Raw genomic sequence first — 20,605 nt, 5'->3', positions numbered from 1 at the left:
ACATTTACAGCGGTTGAAACATTGTATCTATTTGTTTCCATTTAGGATACAGATGTTTTTATTCGGAAACAAATAGATACAATGTTTCAACCGCTGTAAATGTGAAGGCACTGTCAGAGAACTGTCAGAAATAGCGGAGCTCTCTGCAGATACACTTTTTGCTGTACTGGAATTCTTCTTATTTTCATCCTACTTCTTCTTCTTCTTCTTCATCCTCATCCTCTTCTTCTTCTGCTTCTTCTTCATCCTCATCCTCTTCTTCTTCTTCTTCATCCTCATCCTCTTCATCCTCATCCTCTTCTTCATCCTCATTCTCTTCTTCTTCTTCTTCTTCTTCTTCTTCTTCATCCTCATCTTCTTCTTCTTCTTCTTCTTCTTCATCCTCATCTTCTTCTTCTTCTTCTTCATCCTCATCTTCTTCTTCTTCTTCTTCATCTTCTTCTTCTTCTTCTTCATCCTCATCTTCTTCTTCTTCTTCATCCTCATCTTCTTCTTCTTCTTCATCCTCATCTTCTTCTTCTTCTTCATCCTCATCTTCTTCTTCTTCTTCATCCTCATCCTCTTCTTCTTCTTCCTCATCCTCATCTTCTTCTTCTTCTTCTTCTTCTTCATCTTCTACTTCTTCATCTTCTTCTTCTTCTTCTTCTTCATCTTCTTCTTCTTCTTCTTCATCTTCTTCTTCTTCTTCTTCATCTTCTTCTTCTTCATCATCTTCTTCTTCATCATCTTCTTCTTCTTCTTCATCATCTTCTTCTTCTTCATCATCTTCTTCTTCATCATCTTCTTCTTCATCTTCTTCATCATCATCTTCTTCATCTTCTTCTTCTTCATCCTCATCTTCTTCTTCTTCCTCTTCTTCATCCTCATCCTCTTCTTCTTCTTCCTCATCCTCTTCTTCTTCTTCTTCTTCTTCTTCTTCTTCATCTTCTTCTTCATCTTCTTCATCTTCTTCTTCTTCATCTTCTTCTTCTTCATCATCTTCTTCTTCATCATCTTCTTCTTCATCATCTTCTTCATCATCATCTTCTTCTTCTTCATCATCTTCTTCTTCATCATCTTCTTCTTCATCTTCTTCATCATCATCTTCTTCATCTTCTTCTTCTTCATCCTCATCTTCTTCTTCTTCCTCTTCTTCATCCTCATCCTCTTCTTCTTCTTCCTCATCCTCTTCTTCTTCTTCTTCTTCTTCATCTTCTTCTTCATCTTCTTCATCTTCTTCTTCTTCATCTTCTTCTTCTTCATCATCTTCTTCTTCATCATCTTCTTCTTCATCATCTTCTTCATCATCATCTTCTTCATCTTCTTCTTCTTCATCTTCATCTTCTTCTTCTTCTTCATCTTCTTCATCTTCTTCTTCTTCTTCATCTTCTTCTTCTTCTTCATCTTCTTCTTCATCTTCTTCGTCGTGCCCCGTGACTGCCCAAATGAGTGAAGTGTGCGGTGATTCTAAGATCGACGGCACTCATCTGCATGTCATACTGACTGACAGTATTATTTCTCTTCCCCAGCAGACTCCAAGGGCATTTAAATTAAAGGTACAGTGTTCTGCACTAATATAAAGGCTCTCTGAAGCCTAGAAACCCTTTTAATAAGTTAAATTCGCAGCGAATAAATTCGCATCGAATCAAATTTATTCCGCAAATTCGCCGAATCGAATTTTTGAATAATTCGCTCATCTCTAGTGGCCACCACTGGGTACGTGCGGGAAGAAGCCAGCAGAGATGTGGGCTTCAGCTAGCTGGGAGTCATGATAAAAGTGCAGACTAGGTGCCCAAGTTACAATATCAGGATCACCAATATAGTGTCCCAGCCTGTGGTAGGATAAAGTCAGGTTGATAGCGGGAGTGGAGCTCAGCAGACACACGTCCGCTTGGTATCAGATCCTGGCCACACATCCCCACCCCATGACTCCCCCCCACGTGTTGTGTTAATAAGGTGTTGAAGGAAATGCATATATTCTATGCAAGTTTTCCCGCACTCTGAACAGGTTTAAGGTCACTCATGCTTGTGAGTTCTCTCGTGTACAAGAAGTTTTACTTTATGGGAGAAACCTTTCCCGCACACTGAACATGAAAAAGGATAGCCCTCTGTGTGAACGCTCAGGTGCATAACAAGCTCACTTTTCCGGTTGAAGGATTTCCCGCACTCTGGACAGTAGAATGGCTTCTCGCCAGTGTGCGTTTTCATGTGATTAATTAGGTTCCTGTGTCGTGTAAAACCCTTCCCGCATTTTGGGCATGGAAACGCCATCTCACTGGAGTGACTTCTCTGGTGTACAATAAGATGGGGTTTACTGTCATACAATTTCCCACACTCCGAGCATGAAAAGATCTCCTTCCCGGCGTGGGCTCTCTGGTGTATGGTGAGTTCAGTTTGGGTATCAAAAGAAATCCCGCACTCTGAACATGAATTTGAACTCTTGACTATGTGGGTTCTCTGATGGCTGCAAAGACTGCCTTCCTGATTGAAGCCCTGGCCGCAGTCTGGACAGGAATGGGGACTGCCATCTGTGTGCGTTTTCAGGTGTTTGATGAGTCTATATTTCCGCAAGAAACTTTTCCCGCACTCTGTGCAAGTATGCAGCTTTGCCCCGGTGTGGTTTCTCAGGTGTTCTGTGAGTCTATCACTTCGCGAAAAACATTTCCCACACTCTATACAGGGAAAAGTCTCACCGGTGTGAACTCTCACATGTCTTTGCAGATTACTTTTCCATTTAAAACTTTGACCGCACTCCGGGCACAAATAAGTCTTTACTCCTCGAGATTTTCTTTGGAATCCATTGTCTTCTCCGTCATAATCTGCAGATAGAATATGGGACCCCTCTGAGGAATTCCCAACATCACATCCATCTGTTAAAGAGAAAAAATAATATCATTTATCTTTGACAAAAACATTTCCATTGTTCATGTTCTGGAGTCGTTCTGTATGTTGGTCTAGTAGTCAACAGTCTCACAGATCTGAGGAATGGAGATGGACCTTCCATATGGTGTCCAGTATCTCCTCCTTATTTGTCGGGAACATGACGTTCTACTGAGGAATGGAGATGGACCTTCCATATGGTGTCCAGTATCTCCTCCTCATTGGTTGGGAACATGACATTATATTGAGGAATGGAGATGGACCTTTCATATGGTGTCCAGTATCTCCTCCTCATTTGTTGGGAACATGACGTTATACTGGAGGAATGGAGATGGACTTTCCATATGGTGTCCAGTATCTCCTCATTTGTCGGGAACATGACGTTATATTGGAGGAATGGTGATGGACCTTTCATATGGTGTCCAGTATCTCCTCCTCATTTGTTGGGAACATGGCGTTATATTGAGGAATGGAGATGGACCTTTCATATGGTGTCCAGTATCTCCTCCTCATTTGTTGGGAACATGACGTTATATTGAGGAATGGAGATGGACCTTTCATATGGTGTCCAGTATCTCCTCCTCATTTGTTGGGAATGGGATGTTATATTGAGGAATGGAGATGGACCTTCCATATGGTGTCCAGTATCTCCTCATTTGTTGGGAACATGATGTTATATAGAGGAATGGAGAAGGACCTTTCATATAGTGTCCAGTATCTCCTCCTCATTTGTTGGGAACGGGACGTTATATTGAGGAATGGAGATGGACCTTTCATATGATGTCCAGTATCTCCTCCTCATTTGTTGGGAACATGATGTTATATAGAGGAATGGAGAAGGACCTTTCATATGGGGTCCAGTATCTCCTCCTCATTTGTTGGGAACAGGACGTTGTATTGAGAAATGATGATGGACCTTTCATATGGTGTCCAGTATCTCCTCCTCATTTGTTGGGAACATGACGTTATATTGAGGAACGGAGATGGATCTTTCATATGGTGTCCAGTATCTCCTCCTCATTGATTGGGAACATGACGTTATATTGAGGAACGGAGATGGACCTTCCATATGGTGTCCAGTATCTCCTCCTCATTTGTTGGGAACATGACGTTATATTGAGGAATGGAGATGGACCTTCCATATGGTGTCCAGTATCTCCTCCTCATTTGTTGGGAACATGACGTTATATTGAGGAATGGAGATGGACCTTCCCTATGGTGTACAGTATCTCCTCCTCATTTGTTGGGAACATGACGTTATATTGAGGAATGGAGATGGACCTTTCATATGGTGTCCAGTATCTCCTCCTCATTGGTTGAGAACATGACGTTATATTGAGGAATGGAAATGGACCTTTCATATGGTGTCCAGTATCTCCTCCTCATTTGTTGGGAACATGACCTTATATTGAGAAATGGAGATTTCATATGGTGTACAGTATCTCTGTCACCGTCCTGAAATACTTCCATATAAAACAAAGAATAGAAATTTAACTATATTTCTTTCTCTTACCCGGTGATGTGAGGGGTGGCTGATTGTCCATCATGACGTCCTTGTAGAGGTCCTTGTGTCCTTCTAAATACTCCCACTCCTCCATGGAGAAATAGACAGTGACATCCTGAACCTTATAGGAACCTGACACATACAATGATACAGTCACCATCCAGACACATCCCTTGTTTGTTACTGGAGAATATCCCAGATTTCCCAGCACTGCTCACCTCTCCTGTCAGCAGATGGACCATCATGGTGGTCAGTTCCAGGATCTTCTGCTCTTTGTTCCTCTCAGGTATCGGAGAACGAGGGGGAGGCACCATGGTGGGGCTCTGGGTCCTGCTCCATCCTCCTGAGATTGGCTCCCCACTAGACTTCTTCAATACAACATAATCCTACAGATCAGGAGAAAGATAAACCAATATCAATCATCTGACATCATCTACAAGTCTACCAGAAGAACATGGTCTATTGGCCAGACTAGACCAGAGTGATGTCATGTGACCTCCCAGAATCCTCTTCACCTCTCCAGTCAGCAGGTAGATGATCTCCAGGGTGAGTTTTAATGTCTTCTCCATGCTTTGACTCTGGTCTTCCTCCATGCTGATTGTGGTGGTCATGTGGTCTGTACAGGACGCTCCTCTTCAAAGATGGGTCAAAAACTGAAAATGTTATCTCAATTTCTTGATCTACAGGCATCAGCATACTCCAGAATGAAAAGTCACCGTTGGAAGTGTTGATCGTGGTCGGTATTCTGATTATCAAAGAGAAGACAAATGGTTGTGTAAACTCTATGAAATCCTCCAACCCAGGACTCTCTTGTTACATTATCTCCATCAGGGGAAATGATTATTACTACCAGCCGAGTTCTCAGTGAGAAAATAAAACATTTATTTAAAACCATTTTTTATATCAATATTAGGTGACTACAAGGAACCCCTTGTATTCCTGTCTTGTGTTCATAGCAAATATTATGAGCTCTGTTATGGAAAGACGGGAGTGTGAGGAAGTGGTGAGACATCCAGACTGATATGTCAGAGAGTATGCTAGTGATGGGTGGGAAATCAGAAGGGGTGAGGTGAGGAGTGGAGAAATAGATTTGGGTATCATCAGCATAGAGGTGGTATTAGAAGCTGTGTCCAATCAGCTGACCCCAGGAGAATGTTTGGATATAGAATGGAACACATCCAAGGACAGAGCACTGTGGGACACCTATATATAGACATGAGTTAGGTGCCATCAGTATACGGATAGCATTGGATGCTATAGCCAATCAACTGACCCCAGGAGAATGTTTGGATAGAGAATGGAACACATCCAAGGACAGAGCATTGGGAGACCCCTATATAGAGAGATGAGTTAGGTGCCATCAGTATACGGATGGCATTGGATGCTATAGCCAATCAACTGACCCCATGAGAATGTTTGGAAAGAGAATGGAACACATCCAAGGACAGAGCATTGGGAGATTCCTATATATAGAGATGAGTTAGGTTTCATCAGTATACGGATGGCATTGGATGCTATAGCCAATCAACTGACCCGGGGAGGAGGTGTAGATAGGGAAGGTGTGGAGGACAGAGTCTTGGGGGACACCTATGGAATACTGTCCACCTCCAAGCTTAACCAATCTCAACTCAAACTAGTCTCAGCTACCCCATCCCACCCAAGACAACAACCCGAGACATGTACAACCTCAAAGACTGACCGGATGTCCGGGAACCACGAAGCACAGTTTGAACAGTAAGCTTGTTGAATGGTTAACGTGTCCTTCATGATACAATGGTGGGTGACATGTTCGGCCGTCCGTAGCGAGGTCACATGCTGGTCTCTTCTATGTACTGACACGGCCAACATAAAGCACCTTCAGACCAGTCTTCTTCATATCATTTCCACATTCCCGATGCTCAGAAAATTTGCTCCTGGTCCTGGTAGGTCCATATGACCACGATAAACCTGGACGTAGTACGTAGGGTGTGTATTGGTGGGTTGCAAAATTAGGTCTGATTCTTTTATTGCTAATGTAATAAATATTGATGTGTTTATGTATGGAGGTGGACAGTAGGTTTATCTATTAATTCATGTGATTGTAGTGTGATGTGTTATATTCTCATATTATTACTTCTGTATTATCTCATTACGGGCTCGTCTGTCCCATCAACGTTTCCTCTCTACGTCCGACTCATTTCGCACCCAAAACTGACTATTTATACCTGACATCACTTCCTGTCTACCACAGAGACTTCCTGTCTGGGTAGAAGTGAGATCCCCACCTTGTGGAGCTCAGAGGAACTGTAGCCTTGAGAACCATCTGGTTGTGTGACCCCAGCCTTGTGCTGGGGGTGTATGGACTGTATGTCCTCATAGAGGGGTCACCTCCACTCCCTCCAAGAGGGACAGAAATATATGACTGCCTAGTTCAGTCTTTCTCAGCCAGGGGTCCTCCAAAGGGTTCTAGGGGTTCCCCCAAAGGGTTCTAGTGGTTGCTTGAGATTAGATCAGTTCATGTCTCTCAGTAGAGAAGCGTCTTGTGAGCTTCATGTATGTTGCATTTCTAAAGGAACACGTCAGGGAAGTCTTGACTGTAGCACAAATTAAATTTTGTGGCTAAATTACCAATTTAAGTAAAAATAATACTCCAATTTCTCCATACAGAGCTTCACCGGTGAATTTTACTTAAAACAAAGATCTACTTCTTAGAAAACCTCATGTTGGATTGAAGTCCCAGGGAGGCCCCTCCATCACGACGAAGTAGTCACTCAACAAATGTTTGTGTAGGCAGGGGTCATTCAGAGCTACGAGGCAGAGGGCCTGATGCTTGAAGCGCGTTAGCCGTCCTTGGGCACTATCAGGTCTTCCCTGCCATCTGCTGAGTATGGTGGATTTGGAGGTGGTCTCATCTGTATCTTTAGACATGCTTGTACATGACAGATGTTGGTGAGTATTCTCTTGTCATATATTTTTATTAAAATTGAGGTATGGAAATGCACTAGGTGGGTGCGCCCTCTCTTTTGTTGTTTTGTTTATTCTTTGCAACCCCTGGGTTGGTTGTCCCTGCTCGGGCACACAAAGGCACACTTCCACTCAACCTTCTGAATGCCAGTTTTTCATTTTATAGACTCGTGCTGAGAACTGCTGCAATAAACATGGAGTTGGACCGAACCTGAGGCTGCTTCGTGTGTCTGAAGTGGATCCTTAGAACCCTTGCTGTTTTGAAGTGAGATAGGACCCCCATTAAGTTTATGCTAGACTGAAGTACCCCCATGGAGAAGAAGGGTTCCATGGAAGGCAACTGCATGCAAACCTGGTCTGGCAAGGAGATGGTAGTGGATAGGAGGGTAGGAGCTCTATCCTGGAATGTGTGAGGGCCTCTACTCCACAACCCTGACCAGGTGGTTGTAGGGGGTCTGTGGGCAGGGAACTTATTGGAATTTGGAAGGTACCCTCCATGTTGAAGGCATGTGGCTTGGTAAGGCTTAGGGGGGCACTTACTTGCCAGGGCAGGAGCACCAGGGCATATGAAGTATGTCCAAGGAATCTGGATTATAGGACTTATGTCTAATACACTGATTAAAGTATCAGGAGAAGGGTAGTGAGCTAAACACAGTAGATGGGGGGATTCTTGGGGTTACAAGTGTGATTGCAGCACCGAAGTCAAGTAGTCTGATCCCCCCTGCTCCCCATCTACAAGCCTCACGGTGTATGAATTATGTCCAAGGAACATAGAAGATTTTTTTAGCTCCACTTTCACCACCCTCCTGTGAAGTTTGTGCTGAAAAGCAAGGGAGATCAGAATACACCACAGCAGGGACTAAACCAGCAGAGACACGCCCCTTCCCCTCTCAACTGTCACTGCTGCTGGACAATTGTCAAACGTAGCACCTGAACCCAATTGAAGGCTATGGGAGCTAAATCTTTTTAAAAAGAGCTTTATTTCTTAAAAGGTACAAAGCATAAAATCAGGAAACATCAAAGACAAAGCAACGGGAAAAGAGGAAAGATAAGAGGGAGGGGGGTGGGTTCCCGGTCTCTCTGGCTGGCTGTAGAGATGGGGTAGGTTCCCGGTCTCTCCGGCTGGCTGTAGGGATGGGGTGGGTTCCTGGTCTCTCCAGCAGGCTGTAGCGATGGGTGGGTTCCCATTCTCTCCGGCTGGCTGTAGAGATGGGGTGGGTTCCCCGTCTCTCCAGCTGGCTGTAGAGATGGGGTGGGTTCCCAGTCTCTCCAGCAGGCTGTAGAGATGGGGTGGGTTCCCGGTCTCTCCGGCTGGCTGTAGAGATGGGGGGGTTCCCGGTCTTTCTGACTGGCTCTACGATGGGGCCAGTCTCTACAATGGGGCTGGTTCCCAATCTCTCCGGTCGGCTGTAGAGATGGGATGGGTTCCCGGTTTCTCCAGCAAGCTATAGAGATGGGGTGGGTTCCCGGTCTCTCCGGCTGACTGTAGAGATGGGGTGGGTTCCCGATCTCTCTGGCTGACTGTAGAGATGGGGTGGGTTCCTGGTTTCTCCGGCTGACTGTAGAGATGGGGTGGGTTCCCAATCTCTCCAGCTGGCTGTAGAGATGGGGTGGGTTCCCGGTCTCTCCGGCTGGCTATAAAGATGGGGTGGGTTTCCTTTCTCTCCGGCTGGCTGTAGAGGTGGGGTGGGTTCCTGGTTTCTCTAGCAGGCTGTAGAGATGGGGTGGGTTCCCGGTCTCTCCGGCTGGCTGTAGAGATGGGGTGGGTTTCCAGTCTCTCCAGCAGGCTGTAGAGATGGGGTGGGTTCCCGGTCTCTCCGGCTGGCTGTAGAGATGGGGTGGGTTCCCGGTCTCTCCGGCTGGCTGTAGAGATGGGGTGGGTTCCCGGTCTCTCCCGCTGGCTGTAGAGATGGGGTGGGTTCCCCGTCTCTCCAGCAGGCTGTAGAGATGGGGTGGGTTCCCGGTCTCTCCGGTCGGCTGTAGAGATGGGGTGGGTTCCCGGTCTCTCTGGCTGGCTATAGAGATGGGGTGTGTTCCCGGTCTCTCCGGCTGGCTGTAGAGATGGGGTGGGTTCCCGGTCTCTCCACCTGCCTGTAGAGATGGGGTGGGTTCCCGGTCTCTCCACCTGCCTGTAGAGATGGGGTGGGTTCCCAGTCTCTCCAGCAGGCTGTAGAGATGCAGTGGGTTCCCGGTCTCTCCAGCAGGCTGTAGGGATGGGGTGGGTTCCCGGTTTCTCTAGCAGGCTGTAGCGATGGGTGGGTTCCCATTCTCTCCGGCTGGCTGTAGGGATGGGGTGGGTTCCCGGTCTCTCCAGCTGGCTGTAGAGATGGGGTGGGTTCCCAGTCTCTCCAGCAGGCTGTAGAGATGCAGTGGGTTACCGGTCTCTCCAGCAGGCTGTAGTGGTGGGGTGGGTTCCTGGTTTCTCTAGCAGGCTGTAGAGATGGGGTGGGTTCCCGGTCTCTCCGGCTGGCTGTAAAGATGAGGTGGGTTCCCGCTCTCTCCAGCAGGCTGTAGAGATGCGGTGGGTTCCCGGTCTCTCTGGCTCGCTGTAGAGATGGGGTGGGTTACCGGTCTCTCCAGCAGGCTGTAGAGATGGGTGGGTTCCCATTCTCTCCGGCTGGCTGTAGAGATGGGGTGGGTTCCCGGTCTCTCCAGCAGGCTGTAGAGATGGAGTGGGTTCCTGGTTTCTCTAGCAGGCTGTAGAGATGGGGTGGGTTCCCAGTCTCTCCGGCTGGCTGTAGAGATGGGGTGGGTTCCCGGTCTCTCCACCTGCCTGTAGAGATGGGGTGGGTTCCCGGTCTCTCCACCTGCCTGTAGAGATGGGGTGGGTTCCCGGTCTCTCCGGCTGGCTGTAGAGATGGGGTGGGTTCCCGGTCTCTCCGGCTGGCTGTAGAGAAGGGGTGGGTTCCCAGTCTCTCCAGCAGGCTGTAGAGATGCAGTGGGTTACCGGTCTCTCCAGCAGGCTGTAGAGATGGGGAGGGTTCCTGGTTTCTCCACCAGGCTATAGTGATGGGGTGGGTTCCTGGTCTCTCCGGCTGACTGTAGAGATGGGGTGGGTTCCCGATCTCTCCGGCTGGCTGTAGAGATGGGGTGGGTTCCCGGTCTCTCCCGCTGGCTGTAGAGATGGGGTGGGTTCCCGGTCTCTCCACCAGGCTGTAGAGATGGGGTGGGTTCCCGGTCTCTCCGGTCGGCTGTAGAGATGGGGTGGGTTCCCGGTCTCTCCGGCTGGCTGTAGAGATGGGGTGTGTTCCCGGTCTCTCCGGCTGGCTGTAGAGATGGGATGGGTTCCCGGTCTCTCCACCTGCCTGTAGAGATGGGGTGGGTTCCCGGTCTCTCCGGCTGGCTGTAGAGATGGGGTGGGTTCCCGGTCTCTCCGGCTGGCTGTAGAGATGGGGAGGGTTCCTGGTTTCTCTAGCAGGCTGTAGAGAAGGGGTGGGTTCCCGGTCTCTCCGGCTGGCTGTAGAGATGAGGTGGGTTCCCGGTCTCTCCGCCTGGCTATAAGAGATGGGTTGGGTTCCCGGTCTCTCCAGCAGGCTGTAGAGTGAAATCCAGCAGTGGTATACCACCAGTAGAGTGAGGATTGGAGCATTCGGCTGGGAAGGTGAGCAGGAGAAGAGACTAAGTGGTAAGGATGGGGAGGGGAAGAAAAGTAACAAATAGAACAACTGTTCTTCAAACAATTATGGTCAGATTTCTGAAACAACGTACGTAATCATCAACACCAGCAGTCCTCGGGGAACTGTAAACCTATATAAAAAGGAGGGGGTTCTAAAGAATTGGGTATTATTGTAGAAGTTAGTAAAAACCATCAGGTCTTGTCGAAATTAGGAGACAAAAACTATTGAGTTTGGAGGGGGTGCTAGGGTGACATATGTATCATAGTATGTGGCTAATATGGAGCTGAAACCAGCTAAAAGCTACTAGTAAAGTCGGGGGAATTAAGGGGTCAATTGTAAAAGAAAATTGCTATGCAAATTTTTTTTTTGTAGGTCTCTCCCCTGAGATACCTCATGATGCCTCAAGTATTCCCACAGCCATCCTGAATAATCCCCATAATGTGTGTAATAGATTAATTTCTTATGATCCTCAGCTCTGCCTAGTGGCCATAATGTGGTATTTTCCTGATTGAGATCATTCAGGAAAATACCACATTATGGCCACTGGATGGAGCTGATGATCATAGGAAATAAACATATTACACACTTTACAGGGATTATTCAGGATGGCTGTGTGCATGCTTGAGGCATCATGGGGTATCTCATTGGAAGAAAAACTAACAAGTAGCCTATGAGAGGCCAGGGAGACAACATGGCCATGTAGGTTCCAAAGGGGCCTCAAAATGAAAGAGTGCGGGCTCATGACCTCATCAGGGTTTGCAATATCAGGATCATAGTAGTTCCCATCAAAGATAGTAGTAAGGGAAACTCAATTCAACAGAGCAGGGCAGGGTAATTTTTGTGGAAGCATGGACATAAAACATGATACAGGGAAATGCCATGCCAATCAAAAAGAAAAGCTTCAAAAGTTTGTGAGTGAAACATGTCATAGTGAGGCTTGGTCATGCTGGACCCTTCTGTGGTCTAGTCCTGGAATAATAAAGCCTTGTGATGGCTGATGTCATCGGGATATGGCCATTCCTCATTGGGAGCACTGAGGAGCTCCATTGGCAGGCACCAGGAAACGCAGATTCATGAGCTTTGATTGGAAGTTCCCTTTGATCCTTAGGACAGACAACCCAGTTGGACCATACCCCAACAGGATCATGAAATCTCCCTCATGCTTCGACCTCTGCAAGAGTGATAGTAGAAGGGAATGCCAAGAACTTCAGAGAGAGGCTCAGAAGATCAGGTACCTTTTCTTGACCAATGTCAGTAAAAATGGAGAAGTTCCTTTCTTGGAAGGTTCAATCTTATGAAGGAAGAAGGGGAAGAGTTCTTTCTCCGATGGAAAGGGTAGGCTCCATGATCTGGAGAAGTTCCTTTCTTGAAGGTTCAATCCCATGAAAGAAGGAGGGGAAGAGTTCTTTCTCCGATGGAAAGGGTAGGCTCCATGATCTGGAGAAGTTCCTTTCTTGAAGGTTCGATCCCATGAAGGAAGAAGGGGAAGAGCTCTTTAGGAAAGGGTAGGCTCTATGATCTGGAAAAGTTCTTTTCTTGAAAGGTTCAATCCCATGAAGGAAGAAGGGGAAGAGTTCTTCCTCCACTGGAAAGGGTAGGCTCCATGATCTGGAGAAGTTCCTTTCTTGAAGGTTCAATCATATGAAGTAAGAAGGTGAAGAGTTCTTTCTCCGATGGCAAGGGTAGGCTCCATAATCTGTAAAAGCTGAGAGGCGTACAGGCCATGCTCCCTACAAAAACACACAGAATTTAGGAGTCTTAAGGGGCCAGGGTATGATCACACAAAGGCAGCTTTGATGTTTAAGGATTACTGGTGGTGCAAAAAGAGAAGGTCCACAAACTGGGCAGTCAATGAGTGAATGAGGGTAAAACCCTAAAGGCACATCGTTAACCCAATCATTTTTCAGGCTAAAGCAACTAAACAATAGCACCTTGTCACCAAAGAGGACATCTTGTCATCGTTTCCAGTTTTTTTCAAGGCTGATTGGCAAGCTTTTGGGAAAAAAACGATATGGGGAACTGGTCACCGCCATGTGGGACATGTACCAATGCATACTTTAAAAAAAAAAAAAAAAAAAAGGGCGCCATTACATACACAGTCCCTTTAGGTACCATGCTCGGGGGATTCCTCAGACATGCAGGTGAAGCAACTCATCTACTAAAGCAAAAAAATTCTAAAACGTTGCTGCTAAATGACATTTCCCAGCTGCTTCACATGGGGGATTCCCCTCAACATCCATACCAGAGCCTTCACCTAGAGGAGGATCTGCTATGGGCTTAAAGGGTTGAACCCCCCCCCCCCCAAAAAAAATATATATACCAGACTTTAATCCTTGATGAGGTCCTGGAAAGGATTTGCAGGGGGAACATTATTAAAACAAACACAAAAAAGCTTCAGGTTTCCCCCCTAAAATCCACAGCAGATCCTTATCTGAACATGATGCAGCCTGGCTGGCTAGGAAAGGAAGGGGCAATGAGGTGCCCCCACCTCTTGGACCATACTAGGCCTTATGCGTTCATTGTGGGAAAGGTACCAAAGCTCCCTGTCCCCATGTTGATGAGTACAAGAGCCTACATCCCTGTTAGGGGGACCTGGGATGCCTGCCTACCTTGGTTTCAATTAAAAGCAAGCTGGCCGGCAGCTGGATCCTTGGTTCCTGGGACCCTGCAGGTTGGATACGTCCTAGCAACCAATGACACTGTGCAGCCACCTGCATCCTACCAGTCAATTACGCTGGCTGCTTGCATGGCATCATTGGTTGCTAGGATGCAGGCAGTCACCAGCATCCTAGCAACCAATCACTGGGGTTGGCCTTGAGCACAAAAGTTGTCATTTAGCAGTGGTATGAATAGTGCCACCAAATGAAAGACTTCTGTCTGCAGAAGACAAAGGTTCAGGTGGGGAAAACTAGCCAACAGTTTGGGTTTGGGTCAAGCCGAACCTGGAGCTCATCCCTAGTATCAAGGTGTGCTTCTTCCCAGATCTCTGATGTGCGGAAAACTATCATCCATGTAGAGGATGTTTCCCGCACTAATAAACCACAAGGGTTCTGTGGATCTTCTGATGTCTGGAAAGACAGGGCTTCTGTGAAAAACATTTCCCGCACTCAGGACAGGAATACGGCTTCTCTCCCGTGTGAGATCTCCGATGTGTGGCAAGTTCTGATTTCCGCGGATAACATTTCCCACAATCAGGGCAGGGAAATGGCTTCTTGCGTGTGTGGCATACTTGATGTCCATTAAGATGGGACTTCTGTGAAAAACATTTCCCGCACTCAAGACAAGAATAAGGCTTCTCCCCCGTGTGACACCTCCGATGTGCATCAAGAAGTGATTTACGCACAAAGCATTTCCCGCACTCAGGACAGGAATACGGCTTCTCCCCCGTGTGAGACCTCTGATGTATGACAAGGTCTGATTTCTGAAGATAACATTTCCCACACACAAGGCAGGAATACGGCTTCTTGCCCGTGTGGCATATTTGATGTCCATTAAGATGGGACTTCTGGGAAAAACTTTTCCCGCACTCAAGACAAGAATAAGGCTTCTCCCCCGTGTGCAACCGCCGATGTGCATCAAGAAGTGGTTTACGTACAAAACATTTCCCGCACTCAGGACAGGTATACGGCTTCTCTCCTGTGTGAGATCTCTGATGTATAACAAGGTCTGATTTTCGTAGATAGGATTTCCCACACTCTGGGCAGGAATGTGGCTTCTCTCCAGTGTGGCATATCTGGTGTCCAGTTAGATGGGACTTCCGTGAAAAACATTTCCCGCACTCAGGACAAGGATACGGCTTCTCTCCTGTGTGACATCTCCGATGTGCAGCCAGAAGTGGTTTTCGTACAAAACTTTTCCCGCACTCAGGGCAAGAGTACGGCCTCTCTCCTGTGTGAGATCTTTGATGTATAATAAGGTCTGACTTCTGTAGATAACTTTTCCCGCACTCAGGGCAGGAATGCGGCTTTTTCCCCGTGTGGCATTTCTCATGTCTGGAAAGATTGGACTTCCCTGAAAAACGTTTCCCACACTCACGACAGGAATACGGCTTCTCTCCCGTGTGAGATCTCTGATGTCTGACAAGCTGAGGCTTCGACGGAAAGCTTTTCCCGCACTCACTGCAGAAATACGGCCGTTGACCAGTGTGACATCTTACATGTACACAGAGACTGGATTTAAAACGAAAATGTTTCCCGCACTCGGGACAGGAAAATTTTTTCTCTTTTTGAGGGACGGTCCCATCCCCCACAGTCTGAGGTTCCTCGGGATAAGAGGAATACGATGGTCCATCTACAATGTGGGGCACCACCAAGATGTACGAGGTGGTGGGGTTTTCTGAATACTGTGTGGTGTCCTCATCTTCTACTTTCCAGTCTGGAGACAAAGTGAGACAATCCTCAGAGGTTTTCCTCATCTTCCGGCCATGGACTAAAATACAAAAAGACAAAGAGGATTACTAGACAGGAGCTGATTGGTTCCTCCAAACCAGGACTCTGCCCACATCAGGCAGCTTTTTTGCTGAGGGTCGTTCCTGGTTCCTCATGATCTCCAACCAACTCACATCTGCATTCATTGACTCTTGTCAGAGCAAGTTTTTTCAAACTTCAGCTGTTGACGGGTTTCATGGCAGATGGCGTTTCTTCAGGACGAGACGGTGATATGATGTACATATGAATATACATTCGGTATGTTGAAATTTTGTGGTCATAGATATGATGATCCACTAAATATTAATCAAAATATACATATCTATGACCACAAAATTACATCATATCACCGTCTTGTCCTGAAGAAAAGCCATCTGCCATGAAACCCGTCAACAACAGACAGCGGAAGTTTAAAAATATTTACATTAGGAAACATGGCTTTCCTTAATGAATGAAGGAGGGGGCAGGGAGTCTCCTCCCAAAGTCCCAACATCATTGTCACTCCTACAAAGTGTGGCTCTCTCTCTGACAAGAGTCAGTGATGCTGGGACTTTTGGAACAGACTCCCTGCCCCCTCCTTCACTCATTAAGAAAAGCCATGTTTCCTAATGTAAATTTTTCTCAAACGTCCGCTGTCTTATGTTGACGGGTTTCATGGCAGATGGCGTTTCTTCAGGACGAGACGGTGATATGATGTACATATGAATATACATTCGGTATGTTGAAATTTTGTGGTCATAGATATGATGATCCACTAAATATTAATCAAAATATACATATCTATGACCACAAAATTTAAACATACTGAATGTATATTCACATGTACATCATATCACCGTCTCGTCCTGAAGAAAAGCCATCTGCCATGAAACCCGTCAACAGCAGACAGCGGAAGTTTAAAAATATTTACATTAGTAAACATGGCTTTCCTTAATGAATGAAGGAGGGGGCAGGGAGTCTCCTCCCAAAGTCCCAACATCATTGTCACTCCTACAAAGTGTGGCTCTCTCTCTGACAAGAGTCAGTGATGCTGGGACTTTTGGAGGAGACTCCCTGCCCCTTCCTTCACTCATTAAGAAAAGCCATGTTTCCTAATGTAAATTTTTCTCAAATTTCCTCCTTCACTCATTAAGAAAAGCCATGTTTCCTAATGTAAATTTTTCTCAAACTTCCTCCTTCACTCATTAAAAAAAGCCATGTTTCCTAATGTAAATTTTTCTCAAACTTCCGCTGTCTGCTGTTGACGGGTTTCATGGCAGATGACGTTTCTTCAGGACGAGACGGTGATATGATGAACATGTGAATATACATTCAGTATATTCAATTTTTGTATATTTTGATTAATATTTAGTGGACCATCATATCTATGATCACAAAATTTGAATCTTGTCAGAGAGAGAGAGCCACACTTTATAGGAGTGACAATGATGTTGGGACTTTGGGAGGAGACTCCCTGCCCCCTCCTTCACTCACTAAAAAAGCCATGTTTGCTAATGTAAATTTTTCTCAAACTTCCGCTGTCTGCTGTTGACGGGTTTCATGGCAGGTGATGTTTCTTCAGGACGAGACGGTGATATGATGCCCATGTGAATATACATTCGGTATGTTCAAATTTTGTGGTCATAGATATGATCCACTAAGTGTTAATCAAAATATACATATCTATCACCACAAAATTTGAACATACCGAATGTATATTCTTATGTACATCATATCACCGTCTCATCCTGAAGAAACGCCATCTGCCACGAAACATGTCAACAGCAGACATAGGAGGATGCCTTGTCATACATTTCTATCGATATTATTGTGGATTTGCTGGAGATTGATGGTCAGATTTGGCAAGGATCCAGTCCCAGTTCCAGGCAATGTCTATATTTTAGATATATATTTTGTGTGGCGTTTGTACATTTCTTTTAATCAGATATAATAAAATTGTGTGAACAACCGCATGATGTACCTTTAATGTCCATCTTTTGTGGAATAGCAGAGTATGTTTTTTGGATAACATCCTTCCTCATTTTAGTCATTCAGAACAGCAGACCTTATGTCAGAGAATGAAGAAACTGGTCCTGATTCACGACCGATCCTGAAGACCACCACCATCAAGCTATCGACTCATCGCTCATTATCTCCAAAATTTGAGGACACAGCCAGGCAACCAATACTTTCAGAAGGAAGTGTAGCCATGCCAGCCCTTGTTTCTCTTTCAGTTCAGGGCTCTAATTTGGACCAATCAGTGAGCAGTATGAGTGGAGAAATGATTTAGTGTTCATGTCTCACCTGTGCTGATCTCTGTAGGAGTGTCCCCCTCTATAAATGTCACAGTTATTCCATCCTCCTCCATAGAATGCTGATCATCCCTCACATACGCCTCTTCTTCTGCTTTACCCTCAACTTTTATGTCTCGAAGATCTTCACCCTAAACCAAGAGAAGGGGAGAAAACAAGCTTTAATGATCTGAGACCACATACATGATATCATCTGGTAGGTCCCGACATTGGCCTTGATTTATGGATTCTATGGAAGTACAACTGTGTGGTCAAAGATAACTCCTGTTTGGTGAGACATGGTCTACGTAGAAAAGACTTTACTTTGGAGAGTCAGGCACCTGCGGCAGTAGGATGCTCCAGGTCTGTTAGCAAGGGACCCCGTGTGTTAGTAAGTCACCAAGTCACAAAGATTTATGGTCTTGTTTTCTTTTACTGTCTGTCTCCGGCACATAGTGCATATCGTCTTGGCAAATAAATTGAATGTGTTTCATGGAAAACCTGCCTGTTTAAAATGTTGTGAGCTCTTCCTGGGAGTCACGAACATTCCACGAACATTCCACTGCTAATCTCTCACAAATGGTGGAGAATGCGGGCAACTGTGTGAGCAGGTTTGCTGAAGGCCAGTATGATAGAGTTACTGAGAGTTACTGAGACAGTTTGCTTGGGCAAACACCATTCAACAACAGGCAAATCAACAACAGCAAGCCCAGCAACAGAGCCATGCAATTCATCAACAAGCCCAGCAGCAGAGTCTTGCAGCCCAATGGCAAGCCCAGCAACAGAGCCATGCAGTCCATCAACAAGCCCAGCAGCAGAGCCTTGCAGCCCAATGGCAAGCCCAGCAACAGAGCCATGCAGTCCATCAACAAGTCCAGCAGCAGAGCCTTGCAGTCCAAACGGCAAGCCCAGCAACAGAGCCATGCAGTCCAGCAACAAGTCCAGCAGCAGAGCCTTGTAGTCCAATGGCAAGCCCAGCAACAGAGCCATGCAGTCCATCAACAAGTCCAGCAGCAGAGCCTTGCAGTCCAAGGGCAAGCCCAGCAACAGAGCCATGCAGTCCAGTAACAAGCCCAACAGCAGAGCCTTGCAACCCACAGCAAACTCAAGAAGAAGGCAAGGCCCAACACAGGGAATTACTGTTACAGCAGGAGCAGAGGTACCAGCAAACAATTGAGGTGATAATGGACCACCTTCACAGAGATTTGGGGCCGACGATGAGAGTCCTTCCAGCAATACACCATCTTTCTGATCAACCTGCTTATTGATAAAGATAACAACGAACGACAACGCTGAGGTCCTTTTGGCTACTTTTGAATGGACTGCTGAAGATGAACGTTGGCCTAAGCAACAGTGGACTGGACTAGCCCCACTATTGTCTGGAGAGTCCCAAAAGGCCTACTATAACCAAGAACCTGTAGAAGCAAGGGACTATGCTCATCTGAAAGCAGACCTATTAGCTTGGCTGGCTGTACGGGCTCAGTGTGTTCACTACTGGAAAACCACTCAAACCACCAATCTACAACCCAAAAAGTGGCTGCAGCCAGAGGCTTTGCAGAACATGCACTGCAGAACATGTGGTCATGGATCAGTTTCTGAGATCCCACCATTTAGAAATGGGTGAGTCATGGAAATCCAGAGATGGTGAAAGAACTTTTGGACTTGGTTGAAAGGTACCTAGCCGTAGAAACCCTCCTCTTTTAACGTCTCAATGACTTTTCACCCCAAGACCACACCAGCCCCAGCTCCAGATGAGATTTTACCAAGTGATGAGATTGAGGGAGTCAAAAAGGGGGAACCAAAGGCACCGGGAGGACCCAATCCAATGTCTGTTGGGAGCAGCCTGGAAGACCAATTCCACAGGAGGCTACCAGAAGATCCTTTGTTACTGCTCCCGGATAGAGGGACATATAGCTGTAGAAACCCTCCTCTTAACGTCTCAATGGCTTTTCACCCCAAGACCACACCATCCCCAGCTCCGGATCAGACTTTACCATGGGATGAGATTGAGGGAGTCAAAATGGAGGAACTAAAAGGCACCGGGAGGACCCAATCCAATGTCTGTTGGGAGCAGCCTGGAAGACCAATTCCACAGGAGGCTACCAGAAGATCCTTTGTTACTGCTCCCAGAAAGAGGGACACATCGCTGTCAATTGTCCAGCTGTAGATGAGCCAATGAACTGATTCCTAAGAGACAGACTTCTATGTATGGCGGCCGCATGCACTACAGTAAGGAAATGTGAGAAACATTTCTGCCAAAATGTATATTAATGGTAAAAAATGCTGTTGGGTCGCTGGATTCAGATGTCTTGGCAATACTGGCGAAAGCTAGTGGCTACGGGGGTCTCTCACCAAAGAAGAGTGGTGGGAATTTGCACACAGAGAGTGTCAGGGTCCTGACCATGGCAGGAGTTCTGGAAGATCTGGCATTTCTGCCAGTACTCTACATGGCCGCAGAAGGACACATCAGCCTCAGTCTAGTGCCAGTCGGCCTTTATAAGGAGGCTCATCATTTCCTCTGGTTGCTGGATGATCTCTAGCTCCCCGTGCCCTGTTCCTGTTTCCTGTGGTTCATACTTGTGATTTCCTGTTACCGACTCAGCTTGCTCCTGGACCTGTCTACTCTGATTTACCCCTGATCTGACCTCAGCTTGGCTTACGGATACTCTCTCTCTCTCGCTCCTCTGTGTATGACCTCGGCTATCCCATCTGACTACATCCGCTCTGATTCCTACGTGGTCCCTGACCTTGGCTTGAACCGACTACCCAGTAAACATCCAAATCCCGGAAGGGCTTGCATACCACGCACAGGCGCCTCCTGTCTGCAGACCTATCTCTGTGGACCACCAACCAGCACTCCTACAGGCGACCTGTGCCACTTTGGGCCTGACTCCCGCTGTCCCACTCTCAGGGGAGTCCGGAACTTATCCGCAAAGGAAGCCCTCTCTCCATTGGCCTCCATCATCAGGTACGTGATAGAGAGGC

The 20,605-nt window shown here is 46.6% G+C and overlaps 2 protein-coding genes across 2 annotated transcripts in view; both read right to left on the bottom strand.

Annotated features, from left to right (window-relative positions):
• Positions 1-1,937: 1,937 nt before the first annotated feature.
• Positions 1,938-4,533, bottom strand: LOC149456011 (uncharacterized). Its single transcript, XM_089685656.1, has 2 exons — positions 4,521-4,533; positions 1,938-2,849 (listed from the first exon to the last, which is right to left on the bottom strand). Exons 1-2 carry the CDS (start codon positions 4,531-4,533, stop codon positions 1,996-1,998), a joined length of 867 nt encoding a protein of 288 aa, XP_089541782.1. The 3' UTR covers positions 1,938-1,995.
• A 6,961-nt stretch (positions 4,534-11,494) lies between these two features.
• The window catches only part of LOC149456010 (uncharacterized), a 31,957-nt gene continuing 22,846 nt past the window's right edge, over positions 11,495-20,605 (bottom strand). The window contains exons 12-13 of the mRNA XM_089685655.1: positions 17,634-17,772; positions 11,495-15,351 (exon numbers count right to left, since the gene is read on the bottom strand). Coding sequence (XP_089541781.1) covers positions 13,955-15,351; positions 17,634-17,772 — 1,536 coding nt within the window. The 3' untranslated portion in view covers positions 11,495-13,954. The remainder of the gene's footprint in view (positions 15,352-17,633; positions 17,773-20,605) is intronic.

The sequence above is a fragment of the Staurois parvus genome, unplaced genomic scaffold, assembly GCF_062004578.1.
Source record: "Staurois parvus isolate SC_StPar_1 unplaced genomic scaffold, SC_StPar_1.0 ptg000380l, whole genome shotgun sequence".
Taxonomy (NCBI): domain Eukaryota; kingdom Metazoa; phylum Chordata; class Amphibia; order Anura; family Ranidae; genus Staurois; species Staurois parvus.
The sequence above is the reverse complement of the archived record's forward strand: the minus strand, read 5'-3'. Positions and strand labels throughout refer to the sequence as shown.